Genomic DNA, 19,876 nt, shown 5'->3' with positions numbered 1-19,876 from the left:
GACCGCAGCTCCCCCCCGCATGTGGGGTTTTGTTCTCAGCCATCCAGCAACAGGGTCACAGAGCAAGGGCTGGCACAGAGCGAGGGCTGACACAGAGCAAGGGGTGGCACAGAGGGAAGGCTGACACAGAGTGAGGGCTGACACTGAGTGAGGGCTGACACAGAGTGAGGGCTGACACAGAGCGAGGGCTGACACAGAGCGAGGGCTGACTCAGCAGCTGACACGTGAGGCCGGAGCTGAGCCACAGGCAAGTGGCCAGCGGCAGCGGTGGCATTGCTTGCCCCGGCAGCAGGAAGGGGCTCCTGCTGCTTTCCTCCCACCTGCCCTGCTGGGCAGGCTCAGAGCAGGCTCAGAAAGGTCAGTGAGCAGCACCTCTGCTCTGAGGACGAGCACAGGCCAAATGCTGAGAGCCGCTCAACTCAGCACCAGGCCAGAAGGGATGGCCCAGATGATGGCGTGGTGCTGGCCTCCAGCTCCAGCTGCTTGCTCCACACCCAGCACCCTCAGTCTGCCCTCCCAGGCAGCTTCACTTGCTGAGTGTCCTTGCACAGCCTTGGGTAGGTTTCCTTGCTCCAGTGGTACTGCTGCAGGAGGACCATGTTGTCCCCATCGTCCTCCAGTTCTGGATTTAAGCCCACACCAGCCCCCGTAGCGCAGAGGGAAAGCACTGACCCTCAGGCAGACACTGGGCACCTCTGGGCAGCATTTTCATGCTCACAGTCAGACCCTCCATACTGTAGGTGACCCTTCACTCCCTTGCCCCCTGCTTCCCACACAAACCAGGCTGCCAGCACGCCAGAGCGTGGGGATGGAACACTTTATTCATGTGAACGCTCCGATCCTGGCCCATTCTGCCTGCTGCAGCTGCTCCTGTCTTCTGGACAGCATGAACAAGGAAGGATTTCTTCATCAGCTCGTTGAAAACCTCCCCCCAGCATCATCAGACCCCACAAACAAGTACAGACAGTTCGGCTTTGTCCAGGCAGGAGCACGGCGCAGAGGGGCAGGGAGCGCTGCAGGGCTGGCGGAGAGCAGGGAGAAGGGTTCCAGCCCACAGCAGCCACCAACCCTCCCCACAGCTCTGCTTGCACAAGCTGAGCCTCACCCCAGGCTCCAGCACCCTCCCAGCCTTGGCAGCATCTCCTGCTGCTAGATCACCCCAAAGGATGGGTGCCACCATCTTGTCTCCTTGGCAAGCTGCCTGCCAGAATCACGCCGGGTGGCTTCTGTCACCTGCTGAGCCGTTTAACCCTCGCAGAGTCCCCCTGCCCACCACAAATACCCACCCCAAACTAGTACAGTAAAAGGAAAAACCTGCAGGTCGAGACAATACAGGCTGAGGCTTGGGTAGAGAACGGTTTCTGTGCTTGCTGGCAGCCCCCAGCCAGCGTGTGGGCACAGAAGGGAGCAGGGTGCCCCCTGGCCACCCCCTGGCAGGGTCAGGGCTTCATCCTGCTCAGTCTGATGTCGCGTTCAATTTCGAACTGCCTGTGATCCACACGCTCCAGGAAGGCTTTCCTCTCGATGTACCTGCAGGGAGGCAGGGAGGCAGAGGCTGGAAGCAGTGCCCACAGCAGCCTGGAGCAAAGCTGACACAAAGGGACAAGCAGGGAGGGAAGGCATCGCCTGCCTCCTTCCCTGTCTCTCCATGAGCTGATCACTGTGCTGAGCCTCTCCCCGGGGGCATCAAAACTGCTCTGCAGCCTGCTGAGTGTCTCCTGGGGCACTCCCAGAGGTGAAGGGTCACAGAAGCACAGAATTGTTTTGGTTGGAGGAGATCTTTAAGATCATCAAGTCCAACCATTAATCCAACACTGCCAGGCCACCACTAAGCCACATCCCCCAGCACCACATCTCCATGGCTTTGAAACTCCTCTAGGGATAGGGACTCCACCACTGCCCTGGGCAGCCTGTTCCAGGGCTTGACAACCCTTTTGGGGAAGAAATTGTTCTTCGTGTCCAACCTAGACCTCCCCTGGCATAACCTGAGGCCACTGCCTCTTGTTGTGCTGATGCTTGTTACTTGGGTCCCTACCGGCTGGAGATGTGAGCTGTCTGCTTCTGGTTCCAGCTCTTTTCTTAGGGCTAGAAAATGACCTTCACAAACAACTTGGAGGGTCTCAGGACAGGAGAGGCAGCTCTGACGCTCCTCCCTGGCTTCCCAGGTGACCTTGCCCCACACCCTTCTCAGCAAAGCATCTCAAATCCCACCACAGCAGCATGATAAAAGCTGATAATGGGATACAAGGAGCAAAAGGGATGCCAACAGCATCACCCAGCAAGCGTGCAGCAGCTCAGGGCTTCAGGCCAGGGGTTTCCCAGCCACAAACCAGCTCTTCTGCACTTTACTTCTCCCCTCTCAGCAAGGCACCTGAGAAGTACAAGGAAGGCAGCACCTGGAAAAGCACCTTGCAGCTCATTAATGGCAGGCAGATGAATTTGAATGCCCTTAGCTGCAAACCCTTGGCCGCAGAGAGCCCCGGGGCTGTGCTACTAATTAACCTACAGAGGGAGTGAAATTGCAGCTCCAAACTGGAGCTGTAATTGAATCATCACAAGCGTTTTGCATTTGCTCCAGGGTGGCAAACACTCAGGGCTGTCATGACAAGGTCACTGCAGCTGGGCCCCACGCAGGGTTGGGCTTCTCTCCGCCCGTTGCTGCTTTTCCTGCACCACAGCTGGTGCCTGCTAACCAGGGATGTCAGGAAGGCAACTCTGAGACACGAGCACCACAGGCTCTGTGGGGTTGCCAGGCTGGCAGTGTGCATAGAGGCATTAAGGTTGGAAAAGCCCTCTAAGATCATCAGGTCCAACCAGCAACCCAACACTACCATGGCCATTAGAATCATAGAATGGTCCAGGCTGGAAGTCACCTCCAAAGGTCATCCAGTCTGACCTCCCTGACATCCAGTCTGACATCCCCAACTAGATCAGGCTGTCCAGAGCCCTCTCCAGCCTCACCTTGAATATCTCCAGGGAGGGGGCCTTAACCACCTCCCTGGGCAACCTGTTCTAGTGTTCCACCACTCTCATGGTGCAGAACTTGTTCCTCACATCCAATCTCAATCTGCTCTGCTCTACTTTGAAGCCGTTGCCCCTGGTCCTGTCACTGCAGGCCTTTGGGAACAGTCTCTCTCCATCCTCCCTGTAGCCCCCTTCAGGTACTGGAAGGCTGCTACTAGGTCTCCCCAGAGCCTCCTCCTCTCCAGGCTGAACACCCCCAGCTCCCTCAGCCTGTCCTCATAGCAGAGCTGCTCCAACCCCCCCAGTCATTTTCGTGGCCCTCCTCTGGATCCTTTCCATCATTAAACCATACCCCCAAGTGCCATGGCCACAGGTTTCTTGAACAGCTCCAGGGATGGCGACTCTACCACCTCCCTGGGCAGCCTGTGCCAATCCCTGACCACTCTTTCAGTCAGGACATTTTTCCTAATATCCAACCTAAGCTTCCCCTGATGCAGCTTGAGGCCATTACCTCTTGTCCTGTCCTTAGTTACTTGGAAGAAGAGGCCAACCCCCACTTCTCTCCATCCTCCTCTCAGGGAGCTATAGAGAGCAATGAGGTCTCCTCTCAGCCTCCTCTTCTTCAGGCTAACCAACCCCAGCTGCCTCAACCTCTCCTCATAAGCCATGCCCTCCAAACCCCTCACCAGCTTCATTGTCCTTCTCTGCACCTTAAGTCCATGAAAGTGCTCAAGATCCAGCTGCTCCCTCCTACCACCACCACCAGGAGCAGTCCCTCCAGGCCAGAGGGGCTCTGCTGCCTCTGGGGACAAGGTCCCTGCTTTATGGCTACAGCTGCTGAACCAGTGCTGAACTTGCTGCCAGCACCAGGGTGCCTTCACCCTTGCTGCAAGGCACAGCCCTGCTGCTCCTGCCTGCCCAGCTGTCACTGGAAATGCAGGAATCCCAAGCCAGCCCAGTGAGCAATTCCCCCCTGCGTGTTCCTGCTGTCACCCTGCTCCCATCACAGCCTGACACAACTGGGTCAGCTCCTCTCTGCTGGCTGCCAGGGGCCTGGCACGGCAGGACACAGACCCTCAGTGTCAGCAGAGATTGCTCTGAGCCTTGCCCCTGGCTGTCAGAGGAGGGTCACGGGCAGAGGCCCCCTCCCCAGGCTGGCTCAGGAAAGGGGGGCAGGGGAGTGTCGTTTCCCTTCTGTCCCTATGAGCAGGGAGGTGACCTGCTCCTGGGGCCACGGGAAGGAAGTCGTGGGGGGTGGGGGGGTGTCACATTGTACACTCTGTGTCACAGCCCTGGGCGTGTGGCTTCCCTCCCCCACGGCCACCACACACCAACCACGGCCACCCGGGCAGGCAGAGGCACAGGGCTCAGCCCTGGCAGCACCCTGACTGCCTGGGCACCACCAACTGCATCTGAAGCTCCTTCACAAAGGGGCAGAGGTTAGCCCTGGCAGCTGGCAACACCCTGACTGCCTGAGCACCAACAACTGCATTTGAAGCTCCTTCAGCTCCCCTGCAGCTCCCAATGCCAGCAAGGGGTCAGTGCCTGCCTCCCCCTCCCCCTGTGTGGCTGCTGTGCCTCTCCAGCAGGCAGGGACTGGCTCCTGGGGCTCGATATGGCTCATGAGGCAGGAATGTGGTCTCCCCAGGAGGAACTGTGACGTTTCCCTGTGGTGTCGTCCTTGGCTGGCCACAGAAGAGCACCGCGGGGGCCAGCGCAGTGCCCAGGAGGCACCCCCCGATGTGTGCAGCAGGGCTTATGGGGCAGGCAGCCTGGGAACAAGCCCAGCAGGTTGTGCTGCATGCAGATGGAGGCTGGAGGTGCTGCTGCAGGTCTGCAGGCTGGGGGGAAGCTCCACACTGCACCCCACACCCGAGCTGTGGCTGGGTCCCTGGTTCCCAGCCTGGCTTGGTACAGCTGGCAGCAAGGTGCTGCCCAAGGGTAGGGCAAAGGGCACAAGGGAGGCACAAACACCCGTCCTGAGCTTGGCTAAATAACCTTTGGTACCTGACTCAGTGCCTCCCCAGGAGTTATCAGCCCACATGTAAATGCAGCAGCTGTGAGGCAGGGCAGAGGGAAGGCATTTGCTAGAGGAGAGGCCATCTCTGCCAACCAGGGCAGCTGCAGACCGCTCTGGGGAGGGTTTTCTTGGTGCTGTCTGTCCTCTGCCAGTCACCACCAGTCACCCAGGGCACTCTGTACCCAGAGCAGGGCTGCTTCCCCATTGGGCCTGCCCTACAAAGGTGGCCCCATTAAGAGGCTGCCCATTTTGGAACCAGATGACCCTTGAGGTCTCTTCCAACCCTGACAATTCTATGATTCTGTGATTTCCATTTATAAAGCACATCACAAGGATCAGCAGCAAAGGGGTGGGGGAGCTGCCTCTGCTCCTCACTTCAGCCCCTCCTGCCAAATCCAGGCCAGGCCCCCAGGATCTGACACAGCCCTGGGGCTGCTGAAAGGAGCACAATCAGAGGCAAGGGGGGGGACACAGTGTCCCCTCTGCCTCAGGAACCCCAGGGCCAAGCTGTGGCTGGCTGGTAACTGGTACCAGAAAGGTGCTGCAGCCTGGTTGCTCAGCTGACCAAGCGTGGCTCACTGCTGGAGAAGGACTGAGGAGGCACATAGGAGCTCCAGGGTGTGAGCAGTGACTTCCTGCAAGGTTACCACAAACAGAAATTCAGCCTGCCTTCCCTTCTGAGCAAAAAGGAATGCCTCCTGCCTCCCTTCACTACCTCAGCAGGGTGCAGGCACCTCCAGGAACAGGTTGTGGCCTTCCTGGTTAGGAGACGTTTACAATGACATCAGGGAGCAGAGGTTTGTAACAGCAGCACCAGGGATAAAGGCAGCAACCCCCTCCCTCCTGCCTGGCTTTAAGGGGTTAACAGCCACTCATCCTGGTTTTTATAGAGGTGGGTAAATGATTGCCAGCTGAAGGGTGAGCAGAGCTAACACTGTTAAAGGAGAAGAGGCACCAGGGAAGGGACAGCAAGCTCCTGCAGAACAACCTGAAGTGGCTGCTCTGAAATGCAGAGAGCTGTGGCTCCATCAGTCCTCCTCTCTTCTCCCTTCCTTTACCTTGGAGGTGGAGGTAACTCACAGCAAGCAGACACTTGGCTGATCCCCTCCTGTGCAGCACCTGAGTAGCTCAAACAGTGTCTGAAGTTGTCCCAGCATCATGGTTCTCCTTTGCTTAATGACAAAGGTGGCTGCCAACAGCCCAGGGGATTTTCCAGCCTGGGATGTGAGAGGCAGCAAATCCCAAAGCTGGCCAAGCTTACAAGTGCTCTTCAAATTGCTGCTCTGCTTTGCTCATCTCCTCAATGTGCTGATCCTTTCTTTCAGCCTTCAAGGACCATTAGGTGAGCAGCTCCAGAAAGGTTTGCCAGGTGTGAGCAGTCCTGCTGCTTAGGGGAGGGACAGCAAACAGCTCTGGCCAACAGAGGTCTGATGTACTAAGTTTGACCAAGGAAGAGATCATAGAATCACAGAATGGTTTTAGTTGGAAAAGACCTCTAAGCTCATCCAGTCCAACCACTCTCTAACTCCACCAAGCCTGCTGCTAAACCACTTCCCTCAGCACATCCCTGTCTCTGAAACACCTCCAGGGATGGGCATTCAATCACCTCCCTGGGCAGCCTGTCCCAGTGTTTGGGAACCCTTCAGTGAAGAAGTTTCTTCTAATGTCCAACCTAAAGCTCCCCTGGTTCAGCTTGAGGCCATTTCTACTCCTCCTATCACTTGTTACTGAGGAGAAGAGGTCCCCAAAAGGTCTCCACTTAGCCTCCCTTCCTCCAGGCTGAACACCCTCAGTTCCCTCAGCTGCTCCTCACCAGACCTGTTCTCCAGACCCTTTAGTCTCAATCTGCCCACCTCAAGCTTCAATCCATTGCCTCTCCTCCTATCACTACAAGTCCTTGAAAGAAGCCCTTCCCCAGCTCTCCTGTAGCCTCTTCAGGAACTCAAAGGCTGCTCCAAGGTCTCCCTGGAAGCTTCTCTGAGTTGAACAGCCCCAGCTCTTTCAGCCTGTCCCCATGGCAGAGATGCTCCAACCCTCTCATCGTCTTGGTGGCCTCCTTTGGCCCCCCTCCAACAGTTTGATGTCCTTCTTATGCTGGAGGCACCAGAACTGGCTGAAGTACTCCAGATGGAGTCTCACCAGAGCAAAGGGGGGAGAATCCTTTCCCTTGTCCTGCTGGTCACTGGAATTTCCTGGACAAAGCTCGCCCTCCTCTTCCTCCTTGATTTCAAAGCCTGGTACATGGCCTGGCTCTGCCTTCAGACTCCTGAAATGGGACACTTCCATGGAGAGCCTCACATACAGGGCTCTAGATGGTGACATTTGCCATGGGTGATGACCTGGTGCATGCCTGCTCTGCCACACCTGCCTGGGATGTAAATCTCCTCACATCTAGGGTCTCAGAGGAACATCCTGTCCCCCTCCAGCACTCCTAAGGAACCTTTCTACTTGTTTCAGGTCCCGGAACAGATCAGGCCAGAGCTGCTGGAGAAGTGGTGTGTGGAAGGCTGCAAGGCCAGCCTGAAAGAACCTTTCCCCCTCACAAACCACCACTTTGAAACACAGCATCCAGCCTGCTGGAATGCAGAAGGTCCTTCAGCTTCCCCCCTGTCCCTCACCCCCCAGAGCAAAAAAACCCCAGCTTCCAATAAAAATCCCTTTTATGAGCTGCCCCAGAGCTTAGCAAAGCACTTGTAGTGGAAACACCACTTCTGATCCCATTATCCCTCCCCGTGGTGCCTGGTATTAACGTTCGGTTTTATTTACGGCCTCGCCGTTCGCTTTTACGATCCTTCCATTAACCTCACTGGAGCCAACGGTGCTGGATGCACACAGCATCACAGAATGCCAGGGCTTGGGAGGCACCTCTGGAGATCATCCAGTCCAACCCTCCTGCCAAGGTAGAGAAGGTCACACAGGAACCCAAGTGCTGCCCAGCGCTGCTGTAGTCTTTAATGCACCTTTCCAGCTGTTCCACCTCTGCGTGCACCTTGAGGTGGGAGGAGGGAGGGCAGAGGCAGCTGGAATGTGGCATTTGAAGAACAAAAATAAACCCAAACCACCCCAATATCAGATTACAAAAAAATAAAGAGGGCAAAGGCAGTTGGAACTTCTTTAATTTAAGGGTAATGGAGCCCTGGAGCAGGCTGCCCAGAGAGGTGGTGGAGTCTCCATCTCTGGAGACATTCAAAACCTGCCTGACTGTGTTCCTGTGTGACCTCCTCTAGGTGACCCTGCTCTGGCAGAGGTTTGGACTCCTTGATCTCCAGAGGTCCCTTCCAACCCCCACCATACTGTGATACTGTGTGTGATACTGTGTTTACTCAGACCAGTTCATTCTGCTTGTGCCACTGGCAGGAGAGAAGATAAAGCACAGCCAGGCTCTACTTCAGCTGCACTTGAAGCACAGCCAGGCCCTACTTAAGCTGCACTTGAAGAACTCTCAAGGTTGTAGCACAGAGCAATAGGTGCTGTCAGCCTTAGAATCAGAGAATTGTCTGGGTTGGAAAAGCCCTCTAAGATCATCAGGTCCAACCAGCAACCCAACACCACCATGGCCATCAAACCATGTCCCAAAGTGCCATGGCCACACATTTCTGGAGCCCCTCCCAGCATGGGGACTCCACCATCTCCCTGGGCAGCCTGTGCCAATCCCTGACCACTCTTGCAGCAAAGAAATTTTTCTACATCTCCAACCTAACCCTCGCCTGGCACCATTTCAGGCCATTCTCTCTTGTCCTATCACTTGTCAGTTGGGAGAAGAGGCTGCCAGACTTACCTGTCTCCCTGTGACACCAGCACAGCTACTGGCTTTATGTATGCCTAGGGTAAATCTTGGAGCAATCCCATGGGTGTGCTGAACTCCCGGCAGTAAGCAAAGCTGTTCCTACACATAGGGGAAGTGGTGGGATATGCTCAACTCCTACTAGGTGCAGTCCTTCCTACTAGGTGCAGTGCTTCCTACTAGGTGCAGTCCCTCCTACTAGGTGCAGCTCCTCCTACTAGGTGCAGTCCTTCCTACTAGGTGAAGTCCTTCCTACTAGGTGCAGTCCCTCCTCCTAGGTGCAGTCCCTCTTACCCATCTTTCCCTCGGTTATGGATCGCCAGCTCCTCCACAATCCCCTCCTCCTCCTTGAAGTTCTCCCAGTCCAGTTTAGACTTCTCCAGCGTGCTCATCTTCTGCTTTTTGGAGCTAATCTTGCCCAGGAGGCTGCTCATACCACTTGGCCTCTTCACCCTGATGGGAGATAAGGGAGCAAATGTTACTTAAAGGCAGGGAGTCAGCATTGCTTCACAATTAAACCCAGAAGCTGACCAACGTCACACACAAGAGCAGTGGTGAGCCATCTTCACTGAGCAGATGGCCACCAACTCTGGGGCAGCATGCAGGCTGCAGATCCCACTCTGCTCTTTCCCCTTGGAGTTCATTACACACATATCTCAAGTGCTTGCTTTCTGTGAAAGGGCTTTTTCATTCATCTTCTGCAGAGAACAGAAAGCTTGCAGGCCAAAAGGGATCATTAAATCATCTGCTTTGACCCCTTGTATACACCAGGCCAAGCCATTCCACTGATCACCTCCAGTGCTAAGCCTGCTTCTTTGTCTGCAGTTTAAAGTGGTGTTTTCTGGAAGGGATCCAGCCTGAGTGCGTCACCAGCAGTGCTGACAACACATCCAGGAGTTAACCATTTCCTTGGAGCCAGCGTGCCTGGCTGCAGCTTGAGTTTGCCTGGCTTTAGGTTCTGGCTGCAGCTTGGGTTTGCCTGGCTTTAGGTTCTGGCTGCAGCTTGGCTTTGCCTGGCTTGAGGTTCTGGCTGCAGCTTGGCTTTGCCTTTAGGTTCTGGTTGCAGCTTGGTTTTGCCTTTAGGTTCTGGTTGCAGCTTGGTTTTGCCTTTAGGTTCTGGTTGCAGCTTGGTTTTGCCTGGCTTTAGGTTTTGGCTGCAGCTTGGTTTTGCCTGGCTTTAGGTTCTGGCTGCAGCTGCAGATGCTAAACCCATGAGTACTTTGGTGCAACAGGCAGGGCTCATCAGTAATGCACCATAACCAGCTTACACCTCAGTTAGCTTTGTGACACATGGAGCTCTTTGTGCCTCTCATTTCAATGGAGGCACACATAAAGTTTTGTCCCCCCACTTACATTGAAGCTGAAAGAGGGGAGATTGAGACTGGAGGTGAGGAAGAAATTCTTGGCAGTGAGGGTGGGGAGACACTGGGACAGGTTGCCCAGGGAGGTTGTAGCTGCCCCCTCCCTGGAGGTGTTCAAGGCCAGGTTGGATGAGGCCTTGAGCAAGCTGGGCTGGTGGGAGGTGTCCCTGCCCGTGGCAGGGGGGGTTGGAACTGGATGATCTTTGAGGTCCCTTTCAACCCAAACCATACTCTGACTATGATTTCAAAGCTCTTTGAAGATGAGGGCACCAGAACCACATTCAACTCTCCCCCTGCTTTTCCTGACTGCAAAGTTTTTCTGTCCGAAGATCACCTAAATCCCTTCCACCATCACACCACACATGGAGCCCCAGCACACAGACACTGCACTCCCACACCACCTCCCAGCTCCCTCTTCAGCAGCAGGACCACCTTGCTCTTTCTTTCTTAGAGGACCTAAATCTCCCCCCTCCCACCTATGTGGGGCCCCCGAATCTGCCTCTTATGCTGGGAAATGCACACAGAGGGACTGGGGTCAGCCAGGTCACCTTCAGAGGAAGACAATTCTCAGGGCTAGGAACCCATAAACCAAACTGGTCTTAGCCCCTTCTCAACAGCCCCCCAGGAGAGGGGGGAGCAAACAGCATCTCATTGAGCTGGGTGTTTACACACATTCCAGAGATAACTTCAGGTCTGCAGGGCCTTTGCCTCTGCAAGAAGCCTGAGAGGAAATGATTCTCGTTCCTGAGAGATGGAGGAATTTGGGGAGGCAAGGGGGGAGGGGGGGAGCCCAAGGAAGGCAGCCAGGTGAGCGTGGCAGATTGCTCTCCACCAGTTTCTGTCCCAGCAGAGTCCTACCCCAGGGGTAGCCTTGCTTGGGAAGGCAGCCAAAGCTGTTCTTATCGGCTCATTAGCCTGCTTTATGCTTCCATCCTTTGCAAGCCTCCAAAGGGAAATCATTCTGCAGCTTTATATGGAATTAAATCAAAGCAAATGACATCTTTGTAAGCCTCAGCCAGAAGAGTCTCAACGTGAGAACAGCTGGCCCTGGTCACTTGGTCCTGACCTGGACGGAGAATCATCGAAGCATTAAGGCTGGAAAGGACCTCCAAGGTCATCGAGTCCAGCTGTGACCCAGCACTGCCAGGGCACCACTAAACCACAGAATCATAGAACCCAGGTCTGTCAGAACCACATCTATCTGTTTTTTTTCTTGAACACTTCCAGGGATGGTGACTCCACCACTGCCCTGGGCAGCCTGGTCCCATGCCTGACCACTCTTGCAGTGAGGAACTTTTTCCTAATATCCAACCCAAACCTACTCTGCTGCAGCTTGAGGCCATTCCCTCTTGTCCTGTCACTTGTTGCTTGGGAGGGAATACCAACCTTCAACTCACTCCAGCCTCCTTTCAGGGAGCTGTAGAGAGCAGTGAGGTCTCCCCTCAGCCTCCTCTTCTCCAGGCTGAACATCCCCAGTTCCTTCAGCTGCTCCTCACAAGATCTGTGTTCTAACTAACTCCTTCACCAGCTTTGTTGCCTTTCTTTGGGTGCAAACATATTTGGGCTACAAACCTTAGATTCTAAGGGCAGCTTGGCCAGCTGCCTGCCCCTCCTCACACTGCCTGGCCAGAGGAGCAGGACTGTCCTAGAGCATGGCCCTCTTGGTTCTTTCAGTCCCTGCCCACAGCTGGAGCAGGTGCTGACAGCCTACACATTTCACCCTGAGAGGACACAGAGCAAGATGGACACTCTTCTGTTCACCTTTATGTCTGAAGATCTCATCAAGAGGTCTACAGCCCTCACACCATGAGCATGCAATAAACCCCTGATCCTTGCTCACCCTCCAGTTCTCCCTTACTTCTCAAGACATGATGACTCCAAGCATCCTTATCTGCAGGGAGCAGGGAGGTGGTGCCAGGGGGCAGAACGTGCAGAGATGTTCTCAGCACGAGATAAAACTGGAGAGATTCCAATTTCCACATCTGGGTGTCCAGGAATACACAACCTTGCACAACCACCAGGCCCTTCAGGAGCATGTTCAGGTGGTGAGGGAGAGGAAGGAGAGGAGACATAACAAGTAAGAGAGCAAACCCAGCCCAAATATTGGGCAAGCAACCCCAGTGGTGTTCCCTGGACGGCAGAGCCTGGTACATGGTGGTTCCTTCTGCTGCACTGGGAGGCCTTGGGTTTTAGCACAGGACCTAAAGATGCCCTGAAACAGGTCCAGAGAAGGGCTATGGCTGCCCCAGTTGGCCATGCTCCTCTGCTCCCAGCCTGGCAGGCTGAAGGAGGTTACATCAACACAAGGTATTCATGAACACATTTCTGTGAGCACACTGAACTTCCCACCCTGACATTTTGCCTCCTCTTGAAGCAGAAGAAGGCTGTAGAAATGGAGGGGGGTTGCCCTCTGTTTCTAGGTGTCTCCTAAATGATTTTTGGGCCAAAGAACCCTGATGAGCTAAGAGCCATGTCCAAGGGCACTCACACAGCTCTCCTGCATCTGCCAACTCTTCTGTGGGTGGGAGCTGCCCAGGGATGTGGTGGTGGTGGAATCACCATCCTTGGAGGTGTCCAAGAAATGTGTGGCCATGGCACCTGGGGACATGGTTTGATGGCCATGGTGGTGTTGGGTTGATGGTTGGACTCAGTGATCTTAGAGGACTCTTCCAACGCTGACAATTCTCTGATTCTATGACAGGCCTGACTCTACCAAAGAGCCAGCACACAGCTGGAAAAGCCACTTGGAAGCTGTGTCAGATCTCTCCTGGGCATTAGGGGAGGGCCTGCCCCACAGAGGGATGAGTAGGCTCCCAGGCAGGTTGGCACATGCCAGGGCTGACACCTTTTCAGCTGCCAGTGGGGAAGAGCTGAGTTGGGACAGGCTGTGCTGCATGTCCCTGCATGAAACACAGCCTGGGACATGCTGACAGGCAACTGCCATCCCCAAAGCACAGTAGGGGATACACATGAGGGAAGGGAACCAAAGGCAGGGTGCTTGGTGGCCAGAGGTGGAAGCAGAGGAGGTGCTGGCTTCACAGCAGAGGGCTGCAGGCTAGCTGAAGGTCACTGACCACACATCTTTTCTCCCATGGGAATTCCTGGTGTAAAAGAGAAATGTTTACATGGACACATCCAGCTGCAACAGTGCTCAAGGTCTCCTCTCCTCCTGGCCATGGATCTCAGGAACACAACTTCCAAGATACAATTCCCCCCATGTTTGAAGCTACAGAGTCTAGGTGATGAGCATGGACCTCCACCAAGGGCTTCCAGAGGGCTACAAGGATAGTTGAAGGTCAAGCACCCCTCAAGGCAAGGGAACCTCATGAAACAGGCTGTGCTGCACCCTCCTGTTGAGGGCTACTCCAAAATACTGCTAGGGTCTGGTGTCAGCTCCATGCTGGAGACAGGCCCTGGGCTGCATGACCTGGCTCTGCTCCTGCCTGGACAACTCTGTGCTGTTTGCAGCAGGACCAGGCAACGAGACAGAGCCAGGCAGAGGCTGGAGGACATGTCTCAGTCTGCTGCTGAGTCCTCCCTCTGCACTGAGCCTTTCATCACCCTGAGTAAATCCAAACCTGGGGGTGGGAATTCCTACACTGGTGCCAAACTGAAGTAAATTGAGAGACATTAAAGTCCAATTAAAAACTTGCTTGGCCTTAAATGCCTCAGCTCTTTAAAAGGCAAGCAAAGGGGCCTGATTAATTGCATTGGGTGCCAACAAGAGGAATTATTACCCTTTTTGTACTCATTAAGGGTATCTGCTGTGGCATCTTTAATCACCAAGGCATTTAAAAGGGAGAAAGTAATTTGCTAAGACATAATGGATGAGAATCAGGACAGTCTCCTATTTAGGACACAAAGACAGGCTCTGACTTTCCAGGATGAACAAGGACAGCCCAAATCAGCCCCTGAACCAGCAAGGAGCAGCTCTGCCTTGTTGAAGGGGTTTCCCTGCACCCATCTAGTGTCTTCAGGACAAGGACCATGCCTGTGCATCACCCAGCAGGCTCACACAGAGGCACAAACACCAAGCCAAGGGCTCCAGTGCTGTCCTACCATAGGTGAACATGCTCTGTACTCCTGCCCTTAACTTGCAGTGTGAGCCTGCAGCCTGACGAGGACCTTGGAGGACTGCTGCTGGACCAAGAAGAAGGTGGCACTGTCACAGGTAATCCCTGCTGGCAGCATCTGGGGAGCCTGTGCCTGCTTCCAGAGGGACAGACTTCATCATAAGCCTTATAAAACCATCTCTCAGCAACAGGGAAACAGGGCTGCAAAGGTCTCATAGCCAAAGCAAGCTGAGTTCCTCTCCCTCCCACCCAGAGATGGGGCCTGGAGCATCTCTGTGAGGAGCAAAGGCTGAGAGCCCTGGGGCTGTTGAGCCTGGAGAAGAGCAGCCCCAGAGGGGATCTGAGCAATGCTCAGCAAGAGCTAAATGACCTGTGGGGAGCAAGAGGCTGGGACCAGACTCTTGTCAGTGGTGCCCAGGACAGGACAAGGGGTAATGGGCATAAATTGGAACCCAGGAGGTTCCATCTGAGCAGGAGAAAATTCTTTGGTGTGAGGGTGCTGGAGGCCTGGAGCAGGCTGCCCAGGGAGGTTGTGGAGTCTCCTCCTCTGGAGAGCTTCCAACCCCCACTGGCCACTGTGACCCTGGGCAAGCTGCTGTGGGTGCCCCTGCTGGATGATCTCCAGAGGTGCCTTCCACCCCAGCCCATGCTGGGATTGTAGGATTCTGAGAGTGCTCTGAAGGCTTCCTGACACAGACCGCTCCCACACTGCTGGTTTCAGTACTCCATCAGCCTTTCACTTGTGCAAGTTTTCCCCGATGACTAAAGCTCCTCGCTCAGCCCATGACTCCTTATCTTATCCCTAGGAACTCCTAAGAACAGATCATTCCCTCACTTTTCACAGCAGCTTTTCATGTCTTGGAAAGCTTTTTCATACCCCACTCCTTGCTCAGCTTGCTCCTTCCTAGACTAAACAATCCTGGGTTCCTTGCTCATTCCTCACCATTTCCAGCCCTCCAACCTCTCTCGCCGCTCTCCCAAGACTCTCTGCTCTTGGCCCTCGTCTTCCTCCAAACACAGCATCCAAAACAGGACAGGAATGGCTCTGGCTGTGGCTTCACCAGCAGCAGGAGCAGGAGGAATACTTCAGCTGCCTGCTGGGGCATGCAGCTCCTCACAGGGCCTCTGCTGACGTGTGCCTTTGTCTCGGCCGTGTCGCAGCCCTGACTCAGGGCGAGCCTGTGATTCAGCGAGGCCTCTGGCTGCTCCACCACTGCCAAGCACGTTGTTTCCTTCCTTGAGCCCTGCAGATGGTTGCTGCTACCCAAAGGCAGAGCTTTGCACTGACCCCTCTGGGATGCTCCCTCCTGCTTGCCCTCGGCACGGTGGATCTCGCGTGTCTTCGTGGACCAGCCCCTCCGTGACCTCACTGCTGCCTACAGAGCTGAAAGGAGGTTGTGGAGAGGTTGGTGCTCTGGGGGTGCTCTTCCCCCAGGTAATTAGTGACAGAACAAGAGGGAACAGCCTCAAGCTGCCACTGGGTAGGTTTAGACTGGACATTAGGAAAGATTTTTTCACAGCAAAAGAAGTCAGGGATTGGAATGAGCTGCCCAGGGAGGTGGTGGAGTCACCATCCCTGGCTGTGTTTGCAGGTGGTTTGGAGGTGGTGCTTGGGGATATGGTTTAGGGGTGAGCCTTGTAGGGTAGGGTTCTGGGTTGGACTTGGTGATCCTGAGGCTCCTTTCCAACCTGAGTGTGTGATTCTGTGATTCTGTGACACCTGCAGCTGCAGCTGTCAGAGAGTGACTCTGGAGAAGTACCTCCTGTCTCTGGGAAATCCCCATGGAGACAACTCAGCAGATGAACCAGCACCAGTTGGCCAAAGAGGATTAATCTGATGGCCAGAAGCATTCAGGGACCAGCAGGGCCAGACTGCAGGAGCTGCTATTCCTGTTGTCCAACTCCAATGAGGTGCCTAAAGGACACCTACTCATGTGCTGGCCAAGGAGCCAGCAGCTTCCCCAGCTCCACCTTGCAGCCTGACCTCCACTCCTGGAGACATCACAAACCCTCTGCTGCTCTGTGTCTGCTGCCTCTTGGGCAGTGTGCAGACTGCAGAACCTGCACTGCTGCTCCATCCACCTTCTGTCACCCTCCTGCTTGCCAGTGACAGCTTTTGTAGCAGGAAGGTCCTACTTCTGTTCCCTATCAATACTTCTAAGGGCTCAATTCATAAGAAGCCAATGCTGAACACAAACCAGGATGGTAGTGGTGCTTGGCCAACAGCCCAGCACTCCCTCATCTCCTTTGTTATGTTTTTTGGGGAATAGTTTGAGCAAGTGTGCTTAAGAGGACACTCTTAAATGCACACAAATCATGAGCAAGGTGATAGTTTTCTCCTCCTTAATGAACTCCAGACCCCCACCCCTGCCCCCATTACACAGAGTGGCTAAGGACAAGGCTGAGAGCCCTGGGGCTGTTGAGCCTGGAGAAGAGCAGCCCCAGAGGGATCTGAGCAATGCTCAGCAAGAGCTAAAGGGTGGGGAGCAAAGGCTGGGGCCAGACTCTTGTCAGTGGTGCCCAGGGACAGGACAAGGGGCAATGGGCACAAACTGAAACTCAAGAGGCTCCATCAGGACAAACTGCCTTGGTGTGAAGGTGCTGGAGGCCTGGAACAGGCTGCCCAGAGAGGTTGTGGAGTCTCCTTCTCTGGAGAGCTTCCAAACCCCCTCTGGCCATTATGATCCTGGGCAAGCTGCTGTGGGTGCCCTGCTTGAGCAGGGGCTTTGGACTGGATGATCTGCAGAGGTCCCTTCCACCCCCCCCCCCCATGCTGGCATTCTGTATAATAGGACATTGGTGACTAAATGTCTCTGAGGACAGAAGGGTGGCACCTCATGCCACACAGCCCTGAAAGTCCCATGGTCACCATCAAGCCCTGGCTCTCCTCAGCCTCCCTGCTGCCCACCTCCCCTCCCCACTGCAGCCTCTGATGTTCACTTGCAGCACAGTGATGGCAGCTCTGCTCCTGTCACCCCAATGGCAGGGACACAGGTGAGAAAGTGCCACCCAGCAGAGGGAAGAGCACAAGGTTTTGTCAACAGCAGTGTTTGTTCCTGCCACCAGCTGCTGTGAAGCTGAACAATTTCCTCAAGGGCAGGAAATGGTTCACATAGACACCAACCACAGCTGGGCAGTTGATGCAGGCAGTAAATTCTTCTTGTTTTAACAGAAGTGGAAGATTCCTGCCCACCACGGATGGCCTGCCCTGCTGCTCTCCCTTCAAACAACAGCAGGCACAGGCACGTGAGAGACACTGCATGAGCAGCACCTGGGCACACACCTGGATGATGGCCCCTGTGCCAGCTCTGATGCTTGCTCCTAGCCTCTCCAGACCCTTTTCCTCGAGAGAGGAGTGAAAATGCTGGCTGGAAGGAAAAGTGGCACACAGCAGGAAGGGAAGCAAGGTGCTGTCTGCTCCTGGAGGTCAGCGTGGTCTGGCTGGACAGAGCAGGTGGCAGCAGAACAATGGTGCCCAGCACTGCCAACTTGAAGGAACCTTCCTCAGAATGAGGACCTTCAAACCAACCAGCTCTTTCCACCCCTCACCCCACATAACTGGCCCAGGGCAGAATAATCTCCCAGGCTAAGCCCATGAGCATTTCTGGGTTTGTTTTTGCACTTGGCTTCGTTTCCTGAATGGGCACTGGGATGGCTGTGGCCAGCAGCCCAGCTCTGTCTCAGCCCTGCCTGTCACAACAGGTATTTAAGAAAGCAAACAAGAAAGCCTCCCTGAAGGCAAACAAACAAACACTGAAACAGCCAGGTGGAGAAAACAGAAAGGGAGGGAGGAGGAAATGGAGATAAAAGCAGGGTGGATGCTGCTGGAGGGCAGGCAGGGTGGTGGTGATCCTGTTTGGATGGAGTGAACCCAGGACAGGCTGGCAGAGGACTGCCTGATTGGCACTGCTTGGCCAGGGCAGCAGAGGCTGAGGAGCTGGCTGCCAGCTCAGTGGTGCCTGGCCATATGCTCTGCTTACTGAGCTGGTGGCAGATGCCCTAAAGCATTGATACACAGAGCCAAAGAACCTGCCTGGGATGCTCTGGGAGCAGCAGGGATTTCTGAGACAGGGTTAGAAGCTTGTATCTTTGTGGTGAGGTTTGTAAAGCACCATGCAAGAGCAGCCAAGACTGGAGCAAATCCCAGGTGCCATGGGGCATGAGGGAGCAGAGGGCTATGTCCAGAGGCAGCAAGAGATCCAAACACACTGCTGAAATGGAATGACCCTGCCTGTGATCCTGCCAACAGACTGAGGCAAGCAGGACTGCATCCAGCTCTGGAGTCCCCAGCACAGGAGAGACATGGACCCATTGGGAGTGGGTACAGAGGAGGCCACAGCAATGATGGGAAGGCTGGAAGCCCTCTGCTGTGAGGCCAGGCTGAGAGAGTTGGGATTGCTCAGCCTGGAGGAGGCTCCAGGGAGACTTTCTGGCTCTCTACAACACTCTGGAAGGAGGTTGGAATGAGGGGTTGGCCTCTTCTTCCAAGGAACAAGTGATAGGAAAAGAAGAAATGGCCTGAAATTACGCCAGGGGAAGTTGAGGTTGGACATGAGGAACAATTTCTTCCCCAAAAGGGTTGTCAAGCCTTGGAAGAGGCTGCCCAGGACAGTGGTGGAGTCCCCATCCCTGGATGGACTGAAAAGCCATGGAGAGGTGGTGCTGAGGAACATGATTTAGTGGTGGCCTTGACCTTGGTCTTAAAGATCTCTTCTAAGCAAAACAGTTCTGTGATTCTATAAAAGCATCAGAGACAGATGGAAGGGAAGGTGCAATTTCTCAAAAAGCTCTCCTTGCCAGCCTTCCTACAGCCAGGATCTAAAAAGAAAAGACTTCAAGATGGAGACAAAAGGGCACAGCCAGACCTCTACACCCCAGCAACTCAGAAATCCAAGTGGCCAAGCTGCTGTGGGTTCCCTCAGCATGGAGAGGCCAGACCAGGTGCAGCAGACTAAAGGCAGGTATGAGGCTTGCTGCAGGCAGTGGCAGAGCTCACCATAGGCACAGTTGCTTCTGGATGTCTTTGTGTCTAAATATAGCCACTGGGGGAACAGAGATTTGTCCCAGGGGAAAAATAAAACAACCCAAAGCCCTCATGTCCCTCCCACCTCCCAGCAGCGGTGAGCAAGGGCCTGCCAAAGGGCAAGGCTCTGGTATTCCACCTCCTGGGTTTGTTATTAATCCAGCACAGCCAGTTTGGGTGAGACTTCACCAGTTGTGCAATGCTGCTTTGCTCTGGTGGAGCATTCCTCACCCTCAGGAGGGAAATGAGCGTCACAGAACCAGTTTCTGAACAGTGAAATCAGCGAGGCAGGTGGTGAAGGGGCTCGTGGGGCACTGTGCCACGAGGTGCTGGCAGAGATGCCAGTTAGTGACTTCTGGTGCACCCTCACCTCGTATCTCTTCATCAGGAGATAGTTCATCATGAACTGCATGATGGGAAGGAATAATAAACTGCACCAGTCCAGGCTGGGAGGTGATCTGCTGGAGGGCAGCCCTGTGGAAAAGGACCTGGGAGTCCTGGTGGGCAACAAGCTCTGCATGGCACAGCAATGTGCACTTGTGGACAAAAAGGCCAATGGCATCCTGGGAGGCATCAAGAGGAGATTCAGGGAGGTTCTCCTCCTCCTCTACTGCACCCTAGTGAGACCTCACCTGGAATATTGCATCCAGT

The 19,876-nt window shown here is 54.7% G+C and overlaps 1 protein-coding gene across 1 annotated transcript in view; it reads right to left on the bottom strand.

Moving 5' to 3' along the window:
- Window positions 1-839: 839 nt before the first annotated feature.
- Window positions 840-19,876, bottom strand: part of CFDP1 (craniofacial development protein 1) — an 85,323-nt gene continuing 66,286 nt past the window's right edge. Inside the window, exons 6-7 of the mRNA XM_054389696.1 lie at window positions 9,063-9,221; window positions 840-1,530 (exon numbers count right to left, since the gene is read on the bottom strand). Coding sequence (XP_054245671.1) covers window positions 1,440-1,530; window positions 9,063-9,221 — 250 coding nt within the window. The 3' untranslated portion in view covers window positions 840-1,439. The remainder of the gene's footprint in view (window positions 1,531-9,062; window positions 9,222-19,876) is intronic.

The sequence above is a fragment of the Indicator indicator genome, chromosome 19 (assembly GCF_027791375.1).
Source record: "Indicator indicator isolate 239-I01 chromosome 19, UM_Iind_1.1, whole genome shotgun sequence".
In the NCBI taxonomy this organism is placed as follows: domain Eukaryota; kingdom Metazoa; phylum Chordata; class Aves; order Piciformes; family Indicatoridae; genus Indicator; species Indicator indicator.
This window is presented reverse-complemented; position numbering and strand designations above follow the sequence as displayed.